The sequence below is a fragment of the Bombina bombina genome, chromosome 6 (genome assembly GCF_027579735.1).
Source record: "Bombina bombina isolate aBomBom1 chromosome 6, aBomBom1.pri, whole genome shotgun sequence".
NCBI classification, from domain to species: domain Eukaryota; kingdom Metazoa; phylum Chordata; class Amphibia; order Anura; family Bombinatoridae; genus Bombina; species Bombina bombina.
The window spans coordinates 1,066,063,141-1,066,086,307 of record NC_069504.1 but is presented as its reverse complement, the minus strand read 5'-3'; the positions used below and the strand labels follow the sequence as shown (position 1 = coordinate 1,066,086,307).

At 37.0% G+C, this 23,167-nt stretch overlaps 1 protein-coding gene across 1 annotated transcript in view; it reads right to left on the bottom strand.

The window, feature by feature from the left end:
• KIAA1549 (KIAA1549 ortholog) overlaps positions 1–23,167 on the bottom strand; it is a 310,123-nt gene that overhangs the window by 95,719 nt on the left and 191,237 nt on the right. Inside the window, 7 exon segments of the mRNA XM_053718941.1 lie at positions 3,991–4,169; positions 7,871–8,048; positions 11,765–11,910; positions 12,996–13,055; positions 22,816–22,852; positions 22,855–22,950; positions 22,952–23,002. Coding sequence (XP_053574916.1) covers positions 3,991–4,169; positions 7,871–8,048; positions 11,765–11,910; positions 12,996–13,055; positions 22,816–22,852; positions 22,855–22,950; positions 22,952–23,002 — 747 coding nt within the window.

Here is a 23,167-nt window from a genome sequence, read left to right as displayed (position 1 = left end):
ATCAAGGGGGATCATACTGGTGGAAGGGTCATTATTTTCTATAAGTTTTGCTATTGACCTCTCTCACCATCCTGCTAGGGCAAATATATGTCAATAAAAGACATTGCGCTAAAGCTAGATCAAGAGGATTCTTACTGAGATAAATAAATGCAGTAGATGCCCTAGCAGTGTGCCGGGAGTGATAAATCACCCTAACATTTATTGTACCCAGTACTTATCAACAACCCTACATTCGTAGCGCAATGTCTTTTGTGCAATATAAATGTTTCCACAAAATAGCTGTATTTTGTGATCACTTACTGAGCACAATATAATTTGGTGGTAAAATTCCATATATGCTGCTATCATGTATACGCTAACTGTAAAATTGAAATACATTGTTGTGCATTTCAAATTTGATTTGTATGTTTTGTTTTAAACGTCCCTCTGTACCATATATCTCCTAAACTGACCCAGCGATTTATTCTGTATCTGCTATGTACATATGCCTATATTTTAGAGGAAAATTTGGCTACAGTTTACTGTAAAGATTGTTATTTAACTAATCTAAATAAGTTAAAGTAATTTTTGGGTTGACTGTCCCTTTAAGGGCTGACTCAAGGCCCGAAACTTTGTTCTTATTTTGTACTTTGGATCCTGCTATGAAATAATAAAAGTGAATTTTTTAAGAAAATTTGGAGGCTAGAACCTATTTTTCTTTTCTGCAATTCTAGAGGTGGTTGATCAAGGGTATTATGTGCTTCTTTCACCTACCGATTACATTTTAAAACAATCTTTGCCAATAAACAGGACAGCAAAAAAACAGAACAGCACATTTTTATATCTCAATCACAAAGAAGTCAGAAATCCAGTGTAAGAAGATTAAATTATTGTAAATTAGAATCACTAAAAATGGAGTATGAAATAAAAAGAAAGACTGTAAGAACAGGATTGCTAAACGCCATTTCTAGGTATTACATATATATCTATTAAATACATAAATATTACCTATATGTCTATTAAATACATAAATATTACGTATATGTCTTTTAAATACATAAATATTACCTATATGTCTATTAAATACATAAATATTACCTATATGTCTATTAAATACATAAATATTACCTATATCTCTATTAAATACATATACTGTACATATGTAAATGTCTATCCCACCCACTACCAACGGACTATACCCTATACATAAGCAATGATGTCATTGGCGACAATAGAATTATTCCAAACCATCTTGGAATACTCACAAAAATATTGAAAAGGACAGTTATGTTGTATATCAAGTGCCTTGATCTATTGAATTAAAAGTGAATATTTGTTTGAGGATACTGTGTGGTCAGTTGATTTGATGGACAAAGTTGATGTTGTCCTATGCCATTGAATAGGTGAATTTTCCGATATTCAATCCGTTATTTTTCCAATACAAAAATGGTGCTATCATTTGGATTGTGATGGCTCCAATGGCAAACAAAAAGGCATATCAGGATCAGAAAAAAAGCTGATTAACACCATTGATCCTTATCTGTTTATCCACTGCAAAAGGCAGCAATGCACTACAGGGCCCAAGCTGATCCCATCTCCTGCCAATGACAAGAGGCATATGTGTGTAGCCACCAATTACCCAGCAAGAGTCCAGTATTGCATTGTTAACTTTGTGAGTTTGATAACAAACGTACTCTCACACCTAATAACTGGATTTATGTTAGATATTTTTTGCTTTATGTTAATATATCTTATTTCTTTTTTTGTGTGTATTTCCTCTAACAGGGAATATGGTCTCCTTTAAAATAAAAATCTACATTTTACATGGCTTTGTTGATATCTGAGAGGTTTATCCTTTTCTGTTGTTATATATAATATAAAGATTCAGCAGAGTATGGCTCCTTCTATCCGTCAATAATTTAATTAAAATAAGATTTTCCCACATTCTATTAAAAAAATATTTATGTGATTAATATGCTTTGTTTTGAATAAAATGAACTGTAATGTATTTGATAAACTGAATAAAAATATTACATTTAAAAAAAAAGTATTTTAAAACTTCATGTTCTAACTTAACCATTACATTTTACTTTCATGGTGCTTTAAGTTTAAATCTTGAGCCCCATTATTCTGCACATCACAATATATGAGTTGTAGAAGAAGGAAAATGTGGTTGTAGAGTAGGGCAGACTAATTTGGCAGGGGTCAGAGTACCCTTAAAGGGACAGTAAAGTCATAATTAGACATTTATGATTTAGACAGAACATACAATTTTAAACACATTTCCAATTCACTTCTATAATTTAATTTGCTTTCTTCTCTTGTTATCCTTTGCGGAAAGGTTTATCTAGGAAAGCTCAGGAGCAGTATATATATATATATATACCGATTGTCATTGGTTTACCCATGTGTTCAGTTGGAAACCAGTAATTCATTGCTGCTCCTTCAACAAATGATACCAAGAGAATTAGGCTAATTTGATAATAGAAGTACATTGCATGTTCTACCTAAATCATGAAAGAAAATGTTTGGGTTTCATGTCCCTTTAATTAGCATTTCAAGGCAGATCTATGCATCTATCACAGACTGTATAGGGTTAGCTATGGAAGGGCAGGGCTAACACGTGAGCTTTACACAATGCTGACTGCTGAGCACAGTGAGAAGGTAAACGGAACTGACTAGAACATAAATGTGCTATTATAAGTATTACAATCTAATTTGCAGATTTGAGAAATATTTACAACATTTAAATACGGTTAAACAATGAAAGTTATGTAACCATTTCCCTCCTTCCCGCCTCTTCTTGATGATCTGACACACTATGGCTATATGGGGCTTTGCTTTACTGTTCCTGTTTATTATGGTTTCTCCTGAGCCCCGTTTCTGGCGTTTTCTGGTTAGATAACAGTTTTTGCTTTTGGTTCTGATAACCAATTGATGTTGGTGCCCTATATTTGCTCATTATGATATTACATTGTATGTGGTTTTGCACTTGATGGTTATGTTCTGTCAGAAATTCTATCTTAAAGAGACAGTAAACATCCGTAACCAAGTTTTCTTTGTACTTTGGTATCTTTTATTGAAAAGCAGGAGCCGGACCATTTCCTGAGCACTATACAGCAGCAGTTTTTCAGAATGTTTTCCATTTGCAAAAAGAGGGCAGCACTATTTCCTCCCCATGGCAGTGCTCCAAATGCCTAGCTAGGTATCTCTTCAACAAAGAATACCATGAGAAGGTAGCTAATTTGATATACAGAAGTAAATTTAAAAAACTTTTAAAATGGTGTGCGCTGTCTGAATCACAAAATATTTTTTTGCGGTTTTATATCCCTTTAAAGGGGCAGTAAACCTAGAAAATAATGTTATATAATTCTGCACATAGTGTAGAATATAACATTATATTAGTGCTAGCTTTTTGCAACATAATATTGCGGTTACATTTTTATTAAAAGAGGGTTTTTCAGACCCGCCCTCTGATCTACTGAGCGGGTCTGTTTTTTTCATTGAGCGCATCTGGGCAGCTGTCTAGTCACAGCCCGACCCGATCGCGCCATTAAACTCAATGTACCTCACTCTTGCTCTGTCTGACAGCGGGAACGAGCTACATTGAGTGTAATGGCGCGATCGTGCCGGGCTGTGACTAGACAGCTGCCCAGATGCGCACAGGAGGAAAACCAGACCTGCTCAGTAGATCACAGAGGGCGGATCTGAAAAACCCTCTTTTTTAATAAAAATTCCAGCGACAATATTAGGTTGCATAAAGCTAGCACTAATATAATGTTATATTCTACACTATGTGCAGAATTATATAACATTATTTTCTAGGTTTACTGGCCCTTTAAGCCAGACAAAAGAGCCCCTGCAGTTGTCTAAGTTGTATGTTTTATCAAAGCATTATTTGTGGTTTCCTACAACCCTTTTTGCAGGATGAAGATAAATGAAGAGTATTAATCTCAAGGAGGTGAGCATGAAATATAAATGTTGCTCTTTTCTCTGCAAACAATCACTGACCTTTTGTCGTTGCTGTAAGTTGCTCATGGTATCCGGTTGAAAGTCCAGTTTATCTGACCTGCAGAGTTTCCAGTAGAGGATAACAATGATCACTGTGACCAACAGAACTGGTACTGCCACACCCACAATGATCCAGAGGTTCTGGGCCTGTTGGTCAGACTCCAGCGGCTGGTCTAGGGCTGTTACATAAAGGATAGAGACGTAAAGCAGTAGAAATAGCTATATACTTCTGTGTGTGAGACAGAGTAATAGTAGGTACAGAAAAGAAATCTACATCTCAGAAGAAACATTTAGATCAAAGTGGTAAACTCTGGCAATATTGTAGATTGTAAGCTTTATGGCACATTTATTCCAAATAAAGTCACATTGCAATAGTTTATGTTTAATGTATTTCTAAATAAATAGGACAAGTCAATGTACTTACATATTCTATGTTTTTGGTTGTTTTTTTTAAATTCCCTGTAGCGTGGCTGAGCGGTCCCACCCACTCCCACCTTCCTCTCGCCTCCTCCAGCGATGGGCTGCCCAGCCGCCTTCCTCCTTACCCTCCCACCCACCAACGATCGGCACCACCGATGTCCGATGCAGAGAGGGTCACAGAGTGGCCATCTCTGCATCGGTAACTTTGCAAATCTATTTCTGCAGTGCCCCACTTGTGGGGCATGCAGAAATAGCACAATCTCGCTATTTTGAGCGAGATCGCGGCAGAGAGAAGCCCAGGACTGCAGCGAGGTACAGGGTATGACGCTGGTCGGTAAGGGGTTAAAATTGGTTCCCCTCAATGTGTTTCCAATGACTTGTTATACCAGCAGCAGAGTATAAAATATTAAAAATTACTCATTTTGGTTTATATTTGCATATGAAATAAATGGTTTTGTTCTTTGGCACCTAAATCTATTAAAATGAGCTGAACTTACAGAGAAATCAGATCTTACTTCATCACTTTCTTTACAAACACAAAGAACAACTGAAAATTACTTTACTCTCCTACCTCATACCGGGAGTGTAATTTCTTCTGCTGGCTATGTTTACATAGCTCGTTTTATAGCCAATACTTAAGTATTGCAATTTTTATCATGGGCGGGGATACCACAGTCAAATGCAGCTATTTCAGTTGCCAAAATAAAGGTAAATGAGGTCATTTGTAAACCATTTAAAACACCCCACCAGGTAAAATGGATGACTGAACAAATGGAAAAGGGGAGACAATTTTATAGTACACTGTCTCTTTGCACATAGTTCTGTGCAAGAAACAGTGCAATATATGTAACATATTAAAATATATGATGTCCCTTTAAAGGGACAGTAAACACCTTACACCTGTTATTACAAGCATTGTCTGTTGTGCTGCTATAGAACAGCATATCCATAAGCTTAATGTTTTTAAAACAAATTAACTGCATTTCCTATTTACTGCAACTAATTTTCAGTAGTCAAACAACACCCACCATTTGCCTTATTTGGATGAACCAATCTGGGCTTTAGTAAACAGACAACAAGGCTAGTCACAGTCATAAAGTTAGTATAAAGTAGTTTTTATCTGATAAAGCCAATTAGGGGTAGATATGTAGCAGAGTTAGCCTTGGGAAGTCAGCAGGGTGTATTTCTAGTTCCAATAATTAGAAATGGCTCAATTTTTTTAGAGCTAAATTATATGAAAAGAGAGCAAAAATAAATAATGAAAGTGTATTGCAAAGTTGTTTCATTATGCATAACTAAAAATGTTATATACAAACCGTATGGTGTTTACTGTCCCTTTAACCAACACAAATGCACATACTTCTATGTAGGCAAACTGCCTTTTCAACTTCTTTTTATTAAAATTATAGATATCCAAGCAGATAGTACAGCAATATCAAGTTTCCCAAGAGCATAAGAATAGAATAGAAAGATACAAATGTTACAAGACACATATTAGATGTTTTACATTTTTATAGGTAATGTACTATTAATGTGAAATATCTAAAAACACAAGGATAGAATAACTGTTTTCTTTAGGACAGATGTTAGGAAAGAAAAATACTAAACCAAAGATATGGTCAGCTATTAAAAAAATACAGCAAACACGAGATTGTAGTATGAAATATTTACTAAAGTACAAAAAAAATAATTTAGCAATATACTTTCATTATTTATTTTGCCCCCTTTTCATCTAATTTAAAATTACTGAAAATGTTTATGTTTTCTTCTCTATTAACAAAAATGTTTTTGTTCTTTGGTATCCTTTGTTGAAAAAGTGTACCTAGACAGGCTCAGGAGCAGCAATGCACTACTGGGAGCTAGCTGCTTATTGGTGGCTACACTCTTGTCATTAGCTCACCAGATGTGGTCAGCTAGCTCCCAGTAGTGTATTGCTGCTCTGTAGCTGACTATAACTATGTGTTTGTCATCTTTGTAGAGTTATATGCAAGCATATGTTCTTATGAAAAGTTTTAACATAGGATATAAAGAAAATAAGTTAAAATCAGATAAATTGTGCATGTGCGCTATTATAAATAATGAAAGATTAATTACAGCTTCCCCTTAATATAGCTTTATGATTTAAATGCATAGGGGAATGGATTTTAAATTACCTAGAGAAGCAGGTTAGGCATACGTTGTCACATGGAAATACAAAAACCTATACACAGAGTTATAAAAATCCCAGACCAATACATTTTGTATTGAAATGTTCAGTATACATCAAATGCAAGAGAATTACATGTGATAAAAATAGCATAAATAGTATATGATAGTATATGACATAGTTTATGTCATGTTACATAAAACAAATAAATTCTCTATAATGGAATAAAGAAACCTGACTAAAGATATCTAAGGCACCAAGTGATTGTTCAAAATACAACTGAACATATAAAGTAAGAATAGATCCCAGAGAGGAGAGAAGGGATAAAAACAAAAGGGGGGGGGCAGGAATCCTCATCCCAACCATGAGCCAACAGCAGAAGACACAAAAGAGAAAACTATATCTCAAAAACCAGCCTCTCAACACAAAGGATAGCGACTGTCTTTGGGTTAAGCATGAGCCAAGGCTCCCACATCTAACAGAAAAGGTCTAACTGTAGATTAATATGGAAAGCATATTCCTCCATGTCCCCTGGTTTAATCTATATCAATAACCCCTCTCCATCTTAGAGTGGCGTGCTTTTTTCCAGTTTCTGGCAATAGACAGCTGTCACCATCAAAATATATATCAAGAGTTGTCTCTTGGGTCTAGAGGACTTCTTAAGACTCAGGTGTAGGAGCCCTGTATCCAAGCCAAAGTTATCTGGTAGGTCTAAAAGATTACATAAAATGTCTTCGACCACAAGGACATAATAGTTGGGCAAGACCACCATATGTCCACTACACTAACTGTTCCATAACATCCTCTCCAGTAGGGCAGACAGTGTGTGTGTAGGGAACATCTGATGCAACGTAAAGGGAACTAGATGCCATCTGCTGACTATCTTGTAATATAATTCACAAACAGTGATACATTTGGTAGCGGTTTTAGCAGCTGTTTCAGCTTTATGCCATTTTGCTTCAGAGAACTCTTTACAACAATTCCTTTCCCACTGCCTAATACTTCTCGTTTTAACAAATTTAGGACAGTTTATTTGGCTCAAGAGGTTTTACAAATGCCAGATCCCCACCTTGATACCCAAAGTGAGAAGGGTCTAAATTTATCTCACAGGAAACTCCAATCTTTCTGAAGATTAAATATTTTCAAGAACTATAATTCACATAAATGAAAAAAATTCTCTTTAGCTCCTAAAATTTCTTTATGGCAAAAAAAATCTAGTTGGCATCAATCACCACAGAAAGTTTCCACACCCATAAGCCAGCACATCTATAAAATATACCCACACTCCCATCACAGCCCACAAACATTACTTACGCTGAGACACAGCTCCCTGTACGCGATATCCCAGGATGATAGCTGCTCGCTGTATGTTCACCTCATTGATCAGATCCGATGCTCGGGCTGCAGAAAGCCGCTCTCCATACTGATCCTCTATAAAATAGATCAGCTGCACAGGATCGTCAGAACCATCTAGGCGGGTGATGTTCACAACCTGGAAAAGATAGCAAAAATATCCCACGTATCGCGACAGTAAACACACTGAGACTAACATAAAAATGGGCTATTATTAGGCATGTGCATTCGGATGATTTGTGATGATCCGAATGAGAAGGAAGCGGACGTTCGTGGCATTAGGCTCTTTTCAGAGCCGGATTTCTCCTTTTGAAAGTGCAACACACTAAGATCTGAATATGCACAAATCTCTAGCAAAAACATTGAGAAATCACACAAAATCTTTGAGAATTTATTTACACCTTATATATTGTAAAGTAAGAGCCTCTCGTTCACATACAAAACTCTGCATAGCGAGGTAAAACATCTCTCAAGGTTAAATTTGTGTTTCTAAAATTGTTAGAGGGACCTCGCCGTATTGACAAGACGCCTTAGATCATCTCGCCTGAGATTTAGATCTTCGGGCCCTAAGTGTGTTGCACTTTCACAAGAATAAATCTGGCTCCGAAACGAGCACAATGCCACAAGTGTCCGCCTTCTTCCACATTATGAATGATCCAAATGCCCATGTCTAGTTATTATGCTGAGTAAAGCAACTTTTAAATATACTTCCATAATTTAGTTTGTCCCTTTTTTCTGTAATTTAAGTCAGAAAATGATGGATTCTCCAGGCCTGAGAACACAAAGTGCACATGCAAAGCTTCACACGCCTATTGCTGCCACATACTGTCCCTAATTAGCTTTATAGATGATTAGATTATACCTTGTTAAATAATTAATGTTTGATAACAAAAAGGTGTGTACTAGCAAGTATTATCTACTCCAGTAACTAGACCAGAATAGCTCTTCTACATAGGGCAAATGGTGGGTGGGGTTTGACCATTGAAAAACAATTGAAATAAACAAAGTATTAATCTTCAGACTCTGCTGTTTTTCTAACATATTGCAAAACTGCGGAAAAAATTTCATAAAATATGCAGCATAAAAATATGATAAATTATGCAGCATAAAATAGAAACATGCTTCCTGATTAATCAGAATACCACTGTCAAACAGTCCCTATGCAAACTATACGTGGTGTTATTGTACTGCGGTTATTGTTTAACTGAATTAAAAAGTGGGCTACCAATCGGCTAGATTACGAGTTTTTGTCGGTAATGGTGTGCGGTGCTAACGCACATTTTTTCCTTACCGCTCACCTACAGTAACGATGGTATTACGGGTTTTTATAAACCCGACGTTAGCCGCAAAAAAGTGAGCGTAGAGCAGAATTTAGCTCCACATCTCACCTCAATACCAGCGCTGCTTACAGTAGCGGTAAGCTGGCAAAACATGCTAGTGCACGATTTCCCCATAGGAATCAATGGGGCAGAGCCGGCTGGGAAAAAACCTAACACCTGCAAAAAAGCAGCGTTCAGCTTCTAACGCAGCCCCATTGATTCCTTTGGGGAAACACATTTATGTCTACAACTAACACCCTAACATGAACCCTGAGTCTAAACACCCCTAATCCTACACTTATTAACCCCTAATCCGCCACCCCCCGACATCGCCGACACCTGCTTTATATTATTAACCCCTAATCTGCCGCTCCGGACACCGCCGCCACCTACATTATACTTATGAACCCCTAATCTGCCGCCCCTAACATCGCAGAACCCTACATTATATTTATTAACCCCTAATCTGCCGCCCCCAATGTCGCCGACACCTACCTACAATTATTAACCCCTAATCTGCCGCCCTCAACGCTGCCACTATAATAAAGTTATTAACCCCTAAATCTAAGTCTAACCCTAACACCCCCCTAATTTAAATATAATTTAAATACATCTAAATAAATATTACTATCATTAAATAAATTATTCATTTTTTAAACTAAATACTTACCTATAAAATAAACCCTAAGCTAGCTACAATATAACTAATAGTTACATTGTAGCTAGCTTAAGATTTATTTTTATTTTACAGGCAACTTTGAATTTATTTTAACTAGGTACAATAGTTATTAAATAGTTATTAGCTATTTAATAACTTCCTAGTTAAAATAAATACAAATATACTTGTAAAATAAAACCTAACCTAAGCTACAATTACACCTAACACTACACTAAAATTAAATAAATTACCTAAATTAACTACAACGAAAAAAAAACACTAAATTACAGAAAATAATAAAATAATTACATTTTTTTTAAACTAATTACATCTAACCTAATCCCCCTAATAAAATAAAAAAGCCCCCCAAAATAAAAAAATCCCTACCTTATAATAAATTACAAATAGCCCTTAAAAGGGCTTTTTGCGGGGCATTGCCCCAAAGTAATCAGCTCTTTTACCTGTAAAAAAAAAGTACAATACCCCCCCAACATTAAAACCCACTACCCACACACCCAACCCTACTCTAAAACCCACCCAATACCCCCTTAATAAAACCTAACACTACCCCCTTCTTCACGTCTCAAGATAGGGTGATCTTCAAGGGGGTTAGTGTTAGGTTTTATAAAAGGGGGATTGGGTGGGTTTTAGATTAGGTGTAATTAGTTTAAACAAATTATAATTATTTTATTATTTTCTGTAATTTAGTGTTTGTTTTTTTAGTAATTTAGTTTATTTTATTTAATTATAATTAATTGTAGTTAATTTAGGTAATTTATTTAATTATAGTGTAGTGTTAGGTGTAATTGTAGCTTAGGTTAGGTTTTATTTTACAGGTAACTTTGTATTTATTTTAACTAGGAAGTTATTAAATAGTTAATAACTATTTAATAACTATTGTACCTAGTTAAAATAAATACAAAGTTGCCTGTAAAATAAAAATAAACCCTAAGCTAGCTACATGGTTTATTTTATAGGTAAGTATTTAGTTTAAAAAAGGAATTATTTAGTTAATGATAGGAATATTTATTTAGATGTATTTAAAATTATATTTAAGATAGGGGGTGTTATGGTTAGACTTAGATTTAGGGGTTAATAACTTTATTATAGTGGCGGCAACGTTGGGGGCGGCAGATTAGGGGTTAATAATTGTAGGTAGGTGTCTGCGATGTTAGGGACGGCAGATTAGGGGTTAATAAAATGTAACTAGTGTTTGCGAGGCGGGAGTGCAGCGGTTTAGAGGTTAATATATTTATTAAAGTGGAGGCGATGTCCAGTCAGCAGATTAGGGGTTAAAAAAATTATTTAAGTGTTTGCGATGTGGGGGGGGGCTCAGTTTAGGGGTTAATAGGTAGTTTATGGGTGTTAGTGTACTTTTTAGCACTTTAGTTAAGAGTTTTATGTTACCGCGTTAGCCCATAAAACTCTTAACTACTGACTTTTAAATGCGGTAGGAGTCTTGACAGGAGAGGCTGTACCGCTCACTTTTTCCAAGACTCGTAATACCGGCGTTAGGAAAATCCCATTGAAAAGATAGGATACGCAATTTACGTAAGTGGATTTGCGGTATGCTCAAGTTGCGGAAAAAAAGTGAGCGGTATACCTGTACCTGCAAGACTCGTAATACCAGCAGGCGTTAAAAAGCAGCGTTGGGACCTCTCAACACTGCTTTTTAAGGCTAACGCAAGACTCGTAATCTAGGCGAATGGGTTTTCTAATAGATTTATTGGATTAGAATTTAAGTCATGATCAACACTTTGCATGAGAATTCTGATACATTGGAATGAGGTTAATAGGGAGTTCCTTCATGTAAAAAGGTAGCTCTATTGTATTTCGTTCATGTAAGTGTTCTCCCACAATGCACCACTTTTCACTCACCTGGACAGTGTTGCCCCCTGCAACACTCGCTCGCTTCCACCTGCGTTTTCGTGCTGTAGCCTCGATAATAAGCTGAGCCAGCTTCCTTTCCATCTCGGCCTGAAATGCTTCATCTCTGAACTTTGGCTCCATCACACCAAGAAGAACTGTAATAAACAGGACTCAGCTTTAAATCTCTTATTTACTTAAAAGGGACATTTGTGTAATAGCAGCAGTGGAATGAGGGCGCACCTATAGAAGTTCATATTGCAAGTGGTACAATCCTATTGGCTATGCTGCCTGACTTAGAGCAAAGCAGATTACAGAGAAGCGGTCAATAAATACAAAAAATATTTATTCTGTTAGTAATTAGTTTTATTAATTGTGATATAATTATATTTCATACGCACTCATTGCAATCTACATAACATGTAAAAAATATTGGGCAAGATTAAAAGTTGAGCGCAAAATACAGCTTCTGCGGAAGCGATATTTGCACTCTACTTAGTAATACCAGCGCATGCAAATGTCGCATTCGCATCGCATGGAAGCATTGCGCTAACTAGAGCCTGCTCCCATAGGCTCTAATGGGAGCCTCGTTTTAATGTCGTGAGACACAGCATGAGAACTAGTACAGAGAAGGGAGTAAGTCACACAGCGATGGGCAGCAAATATAAATGTATATGAATATATAAATATATATGTATGTGTTTAAATGTATATATACACATATTAACACATAAATATATATATGTATATAAGCATATACATTTATATTTACACTGAACACACAGTCCCCATAGACCGCAAAGTAAAGGCACTTTGCAGTGCCGTTTTTTTTTTCACCGCACACCCGCCAACTTTAACCCCTCATAACTGCTTATTGCAGTTATTTTATCAACTAATAAATGCTACATTTTTTATATTTTAATAAACTAGACACCAATGTATTTTGGTGGACATTTATAAATGAACCAGAGATCTGATCTCTGATTAATTTTATGAGCGTTAATTGCTATCATGAGCTCAAAGTAGCAATAACCATCCACTTGTAATGGCTGGTTATTTATTGCACGCCCGTAAACGGACGAATTTGCCGTAAATTAGCCCTCCACTTGTAATCTAGCCCATGTGTTTACTATCACTTTAAAAAAAAATTGTTTGGAGTTTACTATGACATTAAATATCCCCCTGAAAGTATTACAAATGAATGAAATGACAAACAAACGAATAAGCTAGCTAGATCACTAACCTGTCCGGAGCCAAGACTCCTTGAGCAGTGGGGACACATTGAGCTGGGGGTAACGTGAAGCTAAATGCAATTAGAAAAAAATAAAACACAGCTGTTAATGTCACACAAACAAAATGAGCAGTGTTAGACTTTGTAATACAATTCATTCCAGTACTACAGAATCATGGAATAAAGTGATAACATTTCTGATGCGTTTGTTCTGCTCAGTACACAACGGTGTCACAAAAAGCAGCTGTTTACCATCTCACACAGCTCTACAAAAACAACCCTATTTTACATATATGAGTATTGTCCGAGAGACGTGGGTTTAAGTAGAGAACGAATAGAAAAGACGAAGACAAAAGAGAATATAACAGACAGAAAAAGCAGAGATAAAGAAAAAGGATAAAGGCTGAAGTGTTCCGTTGTGTGTTCTGTGGCACAGAATCAAATAAAGAGAATATTCTCAAAGTCCTTTGTATCTCCTTAGTGAATGTAGGCCACAAGATAGAAATGAGATCAGTGACAATAAATATAGTACCGAAGAGAGAAAGGGGACAGGAAACCCACACATTTTCTTTCATGATTTGGATAGAACATACAATTTTAAACAACTTTCCAATTTACTTCTATTTTCAAAATTACTTCATTCTCTTGTTATATTTTGCTGAAGGGAACAGCATTGCACTACTGGCAGCTAGCTGGAATAGCATCGTATTAGCCAATCACAAGAGACAAATGTGTGCAGGCACCAATCAAGCAAGCAAGCACTCCCACTAGCGTAGGATATGTGTGTATTCTTTTTTCCAACAAGAAAAGCACATTTGAAAATAGAAGTTAGTTTAAAAGTGTCTTAAAATTGCATGCTCTATCTGAATCGTGCAACTTTAATTTTGACTTTCCTATCCTTTTATTTTGACTTTAATGTCCGGTTAAAAAATTAAAGAAAGCTAATGCTATAGTTTCTCAATACCTAAAAGCTCACTACTTAAATATATTTTGGTTACTAATTGGAACATTTGAATATACTGAAATTAAAATTAAAATGTTCAAAAAACAACATTTGGATAATCATCAATAAATCTCAATAAGCCCACAAGTATTGAAGCTGTAATTAATGTGCAAATTTTACGTGTTCAGTGTTGAGAACAAAATGTATTAAAAACATTTGATAGATACTCTTTATCAATATTTTTTTACCAGTGGCAATCTCAATACCCAATAAACATTGAAGGTAAATGAGGTGCGTTATAATCTGGTGGCACCCAATGCTTTATGGATACAATCTAACACTTATTTTATCATATTTAAACATCTAATATAACTTTAAAAAAAAAAATCATCTGGCATATTATTCTCAGGCTAATCTTTGCTTTTGAAATACCTCACTCTGTCTATCATTTAGTGGTTTATGCCCCTTTAAGGAAAGTCACGATGGTTTGAAGATTGGCAAGCTACATATAGCTTGACCTCATTCAGGTTGATAGTTAAAGTGATGATAAACTTTAAACTTTTTAGTAATCAGATCCTGATTGTTAGTAATATTTTAGATGGGGACTTTTAATTGGTCACTTCTAAAGAAGAGCGCCTATAACTTACTTTATTAATCTGCATTCTAATACCCGCACCAGCTCCCACCGACCACTTCAAAAACAAAATTTATGCTTACCTGATAATTATTTTCTTTTATGGCATGAAGAGTCACAAATCCATTCTAATTACTAGTGGGAATTCAACTCCTGGCCACCAGGAGGAGGGCAAAGAACACCCCTGCAAAGCTTTAAGTATCCTCCCACTTCCCACAATCCACCAGTCATTCAGCCAAATGAATATTGAAAAGAAGAAGAGACACAAATAGTATAGAGGAGTCTGAAGTTTAGAAAATGACAAAAGCCATCTTAAAAGTTTAAATAAAGAGGGTCGTGGACTCTACATGCCAGTAAAGAAAATAATTTATCAGTTAAGCTATAATTTTGTTTTCTTTCAATGGCATGAGAGGTCCACAAAATCCATTCTAATTACTAGTGGGAACCAAAACCCCAAGCTAGAGGACACAGAATGGAAGGGAGGAGAACAAGACAGGCGGACCTAAAAAGAAGGCACCACTGCTTGAAGAACTTTCCTCCCAAAAGAAGCCTCAGCAGAGGCAAAAACATTGAATTTGTAGAATTTGGAAAAAGTATGCAATGAAGACCGAGTGGGCCATCCTTGCAGATTTGTTTCCACAGAAGCCTCATTTTAAAAGGCCAGGGAAGAAGAGATAGCCCTAGTGCAATGAGCTGTAATCCTGTATAGGAGGCTGTTGTCCAGCTGTCTCATAGGCCAAATGACACTTCTTAACCAAAAGGAAAGAGCATTAGAAGTGGCCTTCTGGGCCCTTACGTTTACAAGAAAACACAACCAAAAGGGCAGTAGATTGCCGAGAAATCCCTAGTAGTCTGCAGATAGAGCTACTACATCCAGGTTATGTAACAGACGTTCCTTATGAGAAGGAGGATTAGGACCGAACAAAGAAACAACAATTCCTGATGATTGAAATTGCGGTCCGAAACCACCTTAGGAAGAAATCCCAATTTGGTATGAAGGACCGCCTTATCCGCATGGAAAATAAGATAAGGGGGTCAAACTGTAGAGCCGAAAGCTCTGAGACTCTACGAGCAGAAGAATAGCTAGAAGAAACAAACTTTCCAATACAATAAAATTAATATCAACAGAGTGCATAGTCACAAACGGAGCCTGCTGCAGAACCCTAAGAACAAGATTAAGACTCCAAGAGGAAGGAGCAACAGGTTTAATACACAGGCCTGATTCTGACCAAGGCCTGAACAAAAGATTGAACATCTGGTAAGTCGGCCAGACATTTATGCAAAAGAATAGAAAGAGCAAAAATCTGGCCCTTCAGAGTACTGACCTCATCTAGACAAGACTAGGCATTTAATCTCCAAGCAGTCAGCTTCAGAGAATCTAGGTTTGGATGTAGAAAAGTACCCTGAAGTAGAAGGTCCTTCCTCAGAGGCAATTTCCACGGGGGAAAGGATGACATCTTCTCCAGAGCCACAAACCAAATTCTGTGAGGCCAAGCTGGAGCAATTAGAATCACTAAAGCCTGCTCCTGTTTGATACAGGCTATCACCCGAGGAAGGAGGGCAAATAGAGGAAACAGGTAGATGAGACTGAAGTCCCATGGAACCGCTAGAGCATTGACCAGAGCTACTTGCGGATCTCTTGATCTTGAGCCGTATTTTGGAAGTTTAGTGTTTAGACGAGACGCCATCAGATTCAACTCCGGAACGCCCCACCTGAGGGTTATCATTGAGAATAACTTCACAGAGAAGGGCCTGCTCAGATAATCCGCTTCCCAGTAGTCCCCCCCCTGGGATGTGGATGGCAGAAATGTGACAATTGTGAGACTCTGCCCACTGAAGAATGCGAGTAACCTCCCGTTCATAGCTAAGAACTCCGTGTTTCCTCCCTGGTGGGTCGATAATACACCACCGAAGTAATGTTGTCGGATTGAAATTTGATAAACGGACCAACTCAGTTGAGGCCAAAGCTATCAGTGCATTGAAGATAGCTGTCGGACTCTAGGATATTTTATCGGGAGGGCAAGACTTCTTCTGGATCCAAATTCCCTGAGCTCTTAAGAAACCCCAAAACTGGCTCCCCACAGCCCGAAAGGCTGGCATCCGGTAGTCACATCTCCCAAGATGGGTCTCAGGAAGCATTGTGCCTTGGGACAGATGGTCCTGGGGAGGGGAAGAGCCACCAGGACAAAGAATCTCTCGCTTGCATGGTCTAAGACTATCCTCTGAGAGAAGTCTGAGTGGTCGCCGTTCCATTGTCTGAGCATGCATAACTGTAGAGGTCTCAGATGGAAACGAGCAAAAGGAATAATGTCCATGGAAGCCACCATTAGACCAACTACTCCCATTCACAGTCCCACTAAGGGACCGGACAGAGGACTGAAGAGAAAGACAGGCAGCAAGAAATTTGGATTTTTTGGCCTCCATTAAGGACAACATACCCTGGTATCTGGCACCAAGAAACTCTTTTCCAGATTCATTTTCCACCCGTGAGAGCGGAGAATCGACAACAGAGAATCCGTATGGGATCTTGCTAAATGAAAAGATGGCGCATGAACCAAGATATCATCCAGGTATGGTGCCAACGCAATTCCTTGAGATCTGGCCACCGCCAGAAGAGCCCCTAGAACCTTCGTAAAGATTTGAGGGGCAGTGTCTAGGCCAAAAGGTAGGGCTACAAATTGGAAGTGTTTGTCCAAAAAGGCAAACCGCAGGAATTGGAAATGGTCCTTGTGGATAGGAACATGAAGATACGTATCCTTCAGATCGATGGTAGTCATGAACTGACCCTCATGAACTAAAGGGAGTATAGAACGAATAGTCTCCATTTTGAAGGACGGAACCCTGAGAAATTTGTTGAGACACTTGAGTTTTAAAATGGGTCCAAAAGTTCCCTCTTTCTTAGGAACCACGAATAGGTTGGAATAGAATCCATAACTCTGTTCCGCCAGAGGAACTGGGACAATCTCTCCTAGAGAAGCAAGATCCTTGACACAGTTTAAGAAAGCCTCTCTCTTTATCTGATTTGCAGACAATCTTGACAGGAGAAATCTGCCTCTAGGAGGAAAAGATTAGAATCCTATCCTGTATCCCTGGGAGATTACCTCCACTGCTCAAGGATCAGGGACATTGCGAATCCAAGCCTGCTGAAAGAAGGAAAGTCTGCCCCCTACTTGAGATTGGATCGGGGGTGGACCCTTCATGCCGATTTGTTCTCAGAGGAAGACTTCTTGGATTGCTTACTCTTATTCCAAGGCTGATTATACCTCCATGAAGTTTTGGCTTGTTTAGGTTTGGAAAAAGGATGATTTTTGTCCCTTTAAGTTGCGAAAGGAACGCAAATTAGAAGTAATGTGACCCTTAGGTCTAGCCTTCTTATCCTGTGGCAGAAAAACTCCCTTTCTGCCTGTGACCGTGGAAATTATTTCAGCCAGACCAGGACCAAATACTCTTAAAGGGAAGAGAAAGAAGTTTAGACTTGGACACTACGTCAGCAGACCAAAACTTTAGCCACAGAGCTCTGCAAGATAGAACAACAAAGCTAGAAATCTTTGCACCCAAAGGGACTACTTGCATGCTGGCATCACAAATAGGTATTAGCCAGTTTTAAAGTCTTGATCCTGTCTTGGATCTCCTTTACTGTAGTCTCCTCCAAAATCGGATCCAATAAAGAGTCACACCAGTACGAGGCCGCACCAGCGACCACCACAATACTAGCAACTGGTTGCTATTGTAGACCTTGGTGAAGAAACCTCTTTCTTAAGTAACCTTCCAGTTTCCTATCCATAGGATCTTTAAAGGAGGTACTATCCTCTAGAGGAATAGTGGTTCTCTTGGCAAATGTGGATATAGCACCCACTACTTTAGGAATAGTGCGCCACAGGAAACATTTTTTTAAAAACAGGAGGCAGGGAAAAAGGGACACCCGGCTTCTCCCATTCCTGAGATATAATGTCAGACATGCGATCTGGAACAGGAAATACCTCCACAGATTTGGGTTTGACATCAAAGACACTGAGTTTATTAGCCTTTTTAGGAGCTTCTGCGACTGTAGTTCCAGAATCCTCCAAAGTAGCTAGAACCTCTTTCAAAAGTAAACGGAGGTGTTCAAGTTTAAATCTAAAATTAACCTCCTCTGTACTAACTGCAACAGAATCAGAAATCTCACCCTCAGAAGCATCCGAGGAGTGATCCTCAGATAACTCAGATAAACTGACTAATGCAGTTTTGGCGGCATCATAACTACTTGACTTAGAAGGAATGTTCTTAGATTTTCTCTTTCTTTTACCTGAAATAGGTAAGGCACTCAGAGCTGCAGAAACTACAGAAGTCAATTGCACAGCTAAATCACCTGATAAATATACACCCCCAGGAATTGACAGAGGAATCACAGGGCACGGCTTGTGTAACTGTCAAAGACTGGGACGTTTGAGGAGAAATCTGAGGCATGTCCTGGACAGCATTATCCTGAGAGAAAGATAGCATCTTTATTCTTAGAAAGTAAGATCTTATTAAGGCATGTGGAACAAAATTGCACAGGAGGTATAACCTGAGCATCAACGCAATAAAGGCACTTGTCAAAAGACAATGATACATTTTTGTCAGCATCCATTGTCTTACACAGTATTGGTGTACACAAAACTCAAGTAGCGTTAAATCTAAAATTCCCCAATTATATGCAGGGATCCAGGAAAAAGTAAAATAACATAAGCAGGAAAATTAAAAACAGGCACCGCTATTCCCCAGCTCTGCTGGAGAAACTCACCCCACCAGTGACCAGAGATCGATTTCCTCACTAGTAAAAATAATATCCTGCTTCAGACAATATACAGCTCCTTGATGCTGCTAAAATCCACTGTGCAGCAGAGAGAAAAAAAACGGACTCTCCAGAGACCGCTGCTATCCGCATTGCCCAGCTGAGATTGATCTCCTACAAGTATGCGGACTTCGTCGCACGTGATCGCAACTAATTTTACAAGTGTGACACAGAAAACCCAAAGCACGCAAAATACAGCGCTTCCAAGTAAAGGGAAAGTAATCGCTCTATAGAAATTCACTGCCCGATATCCTTTAAGGGCAAAAACTTAAACCACCTACTGTGCACAACATGCCTACTGACTATAAGTTGCTAGATAGTCCCTGAAGCATAAGGCAAGCTGAGCAACTACACTATCCTCCCTCTCATAGCCATAAAAATAAAGAACTCCCTTTATTTATTTGTATCTCCTAACAACAGTACAGTGCCCTGCCTCTGTTGCCCAACAAATATATCCCCAAATTAAAGAGATTTCAAGTCCCTTGTAATATCCACCTGAAGGGTTAACCCCCTATGTGCTACATCCTTCTAACCTAGAAGGTACAGCATTACAGGTATGACAGACTAAGCCGACCTCTAACAGGGACCTGTAGAAAAAGATAAGCAGAGTAACCAACCCTGGTTTTCTATATAGGGGTATCATATTTTTTGGAAGAGAAGCAAGGACTACCCCGCCAACTTCCAACTGTTTAAAAGCCACCACAACTCTTACTAAAGAGGATTACATGGACACAGCATAGCCCTAATCCTTGCTTGCAGGGAAACTACCCATTAAAGGATTAAATATCTTCAGACACCATCTTCGCACATCCTCTTGATGTACAAGGCAAAGAATGACTGGGGAATTGTGAAAACTGGGAGGATATTTAAAGCTTTGCTGGGGTGTTCTTTGGCTCTTCCTGGTGGCCAGGAGTTGAATTCCCACTAGTAATTAGAATGGATTTGTGGAATTTCCATGCCATTGGAAAGAAAGTAATGTTTTTGTGAGCAAACAGTTTGAACTGTTCTCCAATCAGTGCTCTAGCTACAATAAAAGTGCCATAAGGATATAGCGCTGATTGGAGAACAGTTCTCAAACTATATTACTTTTGAAGTGGGCGGAGGAAGCAGGTGCAGTATTAGAATGGCAGATAGATTAAAAAGTAAATTATAGCGCATATTCCTTATAAGTAATCATTAAAGTCCATTTAAAATATCACTAACATTTAGGGATCTGATTATAAAAAGTGGAAAGTTTACCATCACTTTAATAACATCATTGCACTACGGCTAACTGATGGGGGGTTTCACAACAAAAAGTTATTTATATTTATTGCCATCATGTATTATGTATAAAAGAGAATCCAAGTTGTTTTTAAATATGTTTAATCAATAGCAGCTGCCAGAAAAATATTGGAAGCAATGTATCCATCTATATTAAAGCTAAGCACTTTAAACTACTAGGATCTACAGGCTTTTTTTTTTTTTTTTTTTAAAAAGGAAATTAATTTTGAATTGGTCTTGTTAAGTGCTTCAAAGGGTGGAGTGTGTGAAAATTGGGCTGTTTCCCACACTGTCATGTACAAATTATAAATAACTTTAGATGGAGCTTGAGCACATGTCTGTGAAACATGAAGGAAAGTTTCCTGCTGAGGGGAGCCATTTGTATTAAGAGAATTGTAAATGTATATTAAAAAATTACACATTTTGAAGCATAATTTTTTCTGTATAAATTTGCACCTTTAGAAATATGATACAGCCATACCTTGTTTTACTGCGCTTCGCTCTATTGCACTTTGCAGATATTACTCTTTTTTCATAAATACACGTGAATACATATATACACACACATAAATACATGTGAATACATATATACACACACATAAATACATGTGAATACATATACACACACATAAATACATGTGAATACATATATACACACAAATACACGTGAATGCATATATATACACATAAATACACGTGAATACATATATATATATACACACATAAATACATGTGAATACATATATACACACATAAATACACTGAATACATATACACACATAAATACACGTGAATACATATATACTACACAAAATACACGTGAATACATATAAAGTACACACATAAATACATGTGAATACATATATACACACATAAATACATGTGAATACATATATACACACATAAATACACGTGAATACATATATACACACATAAAATACACGTGAAATACATATATACACACATATACATGTGAATACATATATACACACCAAATACATGTGAATACATATATACACACATAAATACACGGAATACATATATACATACATAAATACAGTGTGAATACATATATACACACATAAATACACGGAATACATATATACACACATAAATACACGTGAATACATATATACACACATAAATACACGTGAATACATATATACAGACACAAATACACGTGAATACATATATACAGACATAAATACACGTGAATACATATATACAGACATAAATACATGTGAATACATATATACACACATAAATACACGTGAATACATATATACACACATAAATACACGTGAATACATATATATATATATATATATATATATACACACACATAAATACACGTGAATGCATATATATAATACACACATAAATACACGTGAATACATATATACACACATAAATTACACGTGAATACATATATACAACACATAAATACACGTGAATACATATATAACACACATAAATACACACATAAATATACATGCATACACATATAAACACATAATTACACAAACACATGAATACAAATATATACACACCCTATAGATACACTGACACCACCAGCAAAAAGAATATGACTCACTGAAGGCTCAGATGATGGTTAGCATTTTTTTTAGCAATAAGGTATTTTTAATTAAGGTATGTACATGGGTTTTTTTTAGAGAGAAATGCTATTGCACACTAAATAGACTACAGTATAGTGTAACTATAACTCTTATATGCACTGGGAAAGAAAAATTAGTGCAACTCACTTTATTGCTATAATTTGCTTATTTTAGTTTTGGGACAATAAAGTTTTTTTTTGTTTTTTTTTTAAAGTTTTCAGTGAATACAAATAAAGGATTCTTACTTATAATTAGCCACTAATTGCATTTCCAACCTTGATATGATTCATGAAACTGTTTCTTAAAATTGCTTTCAAAAAAGAAACAGCAGACATCTTAAAATACTGGAGAAATTTCACAGCCTAAATTAATCTGGGTTATGTTGCTACAGAAGGATGACATTACAATGCTTGTGACATCTATAGCATTCGCAACAAAGGACTCTTTACATTTAAACACAATTAAACTTTAAAAACACCCTAAAACACAATAAACGTGTTCAGAATATGTCATCTGTTTATGAATATGTTCCTACATGTAGATTTTGTATTTATTGTACTTACGTTCTGCAATTTGTTTCACTGGATAACCCAGGAGAGAGAGCTAAACTCCACCAGGCTTAAGTTCCTCAGCTGCTCACTGACTTCCGAGCCATTCAGGAAGCTATTCCGTTCCTTAACGGCATAGGAGACCGTTACCCGGTGCCTTCCAAAATAATCTCGAGACGTGCTGGAGAGTAATATTCACTATCTAATGACAGAGAAGGCAACATAAAGAATAAAAAGTCCATGATATCCAAGCATTAAAACATATGAAATAAGAATCCATATATAAGGTATTAAATGCCCTATCATCCCAGAGAGTTAACAACACTTAAACCAAACCTAAATATTCATAACAAACAGTAACGCACAA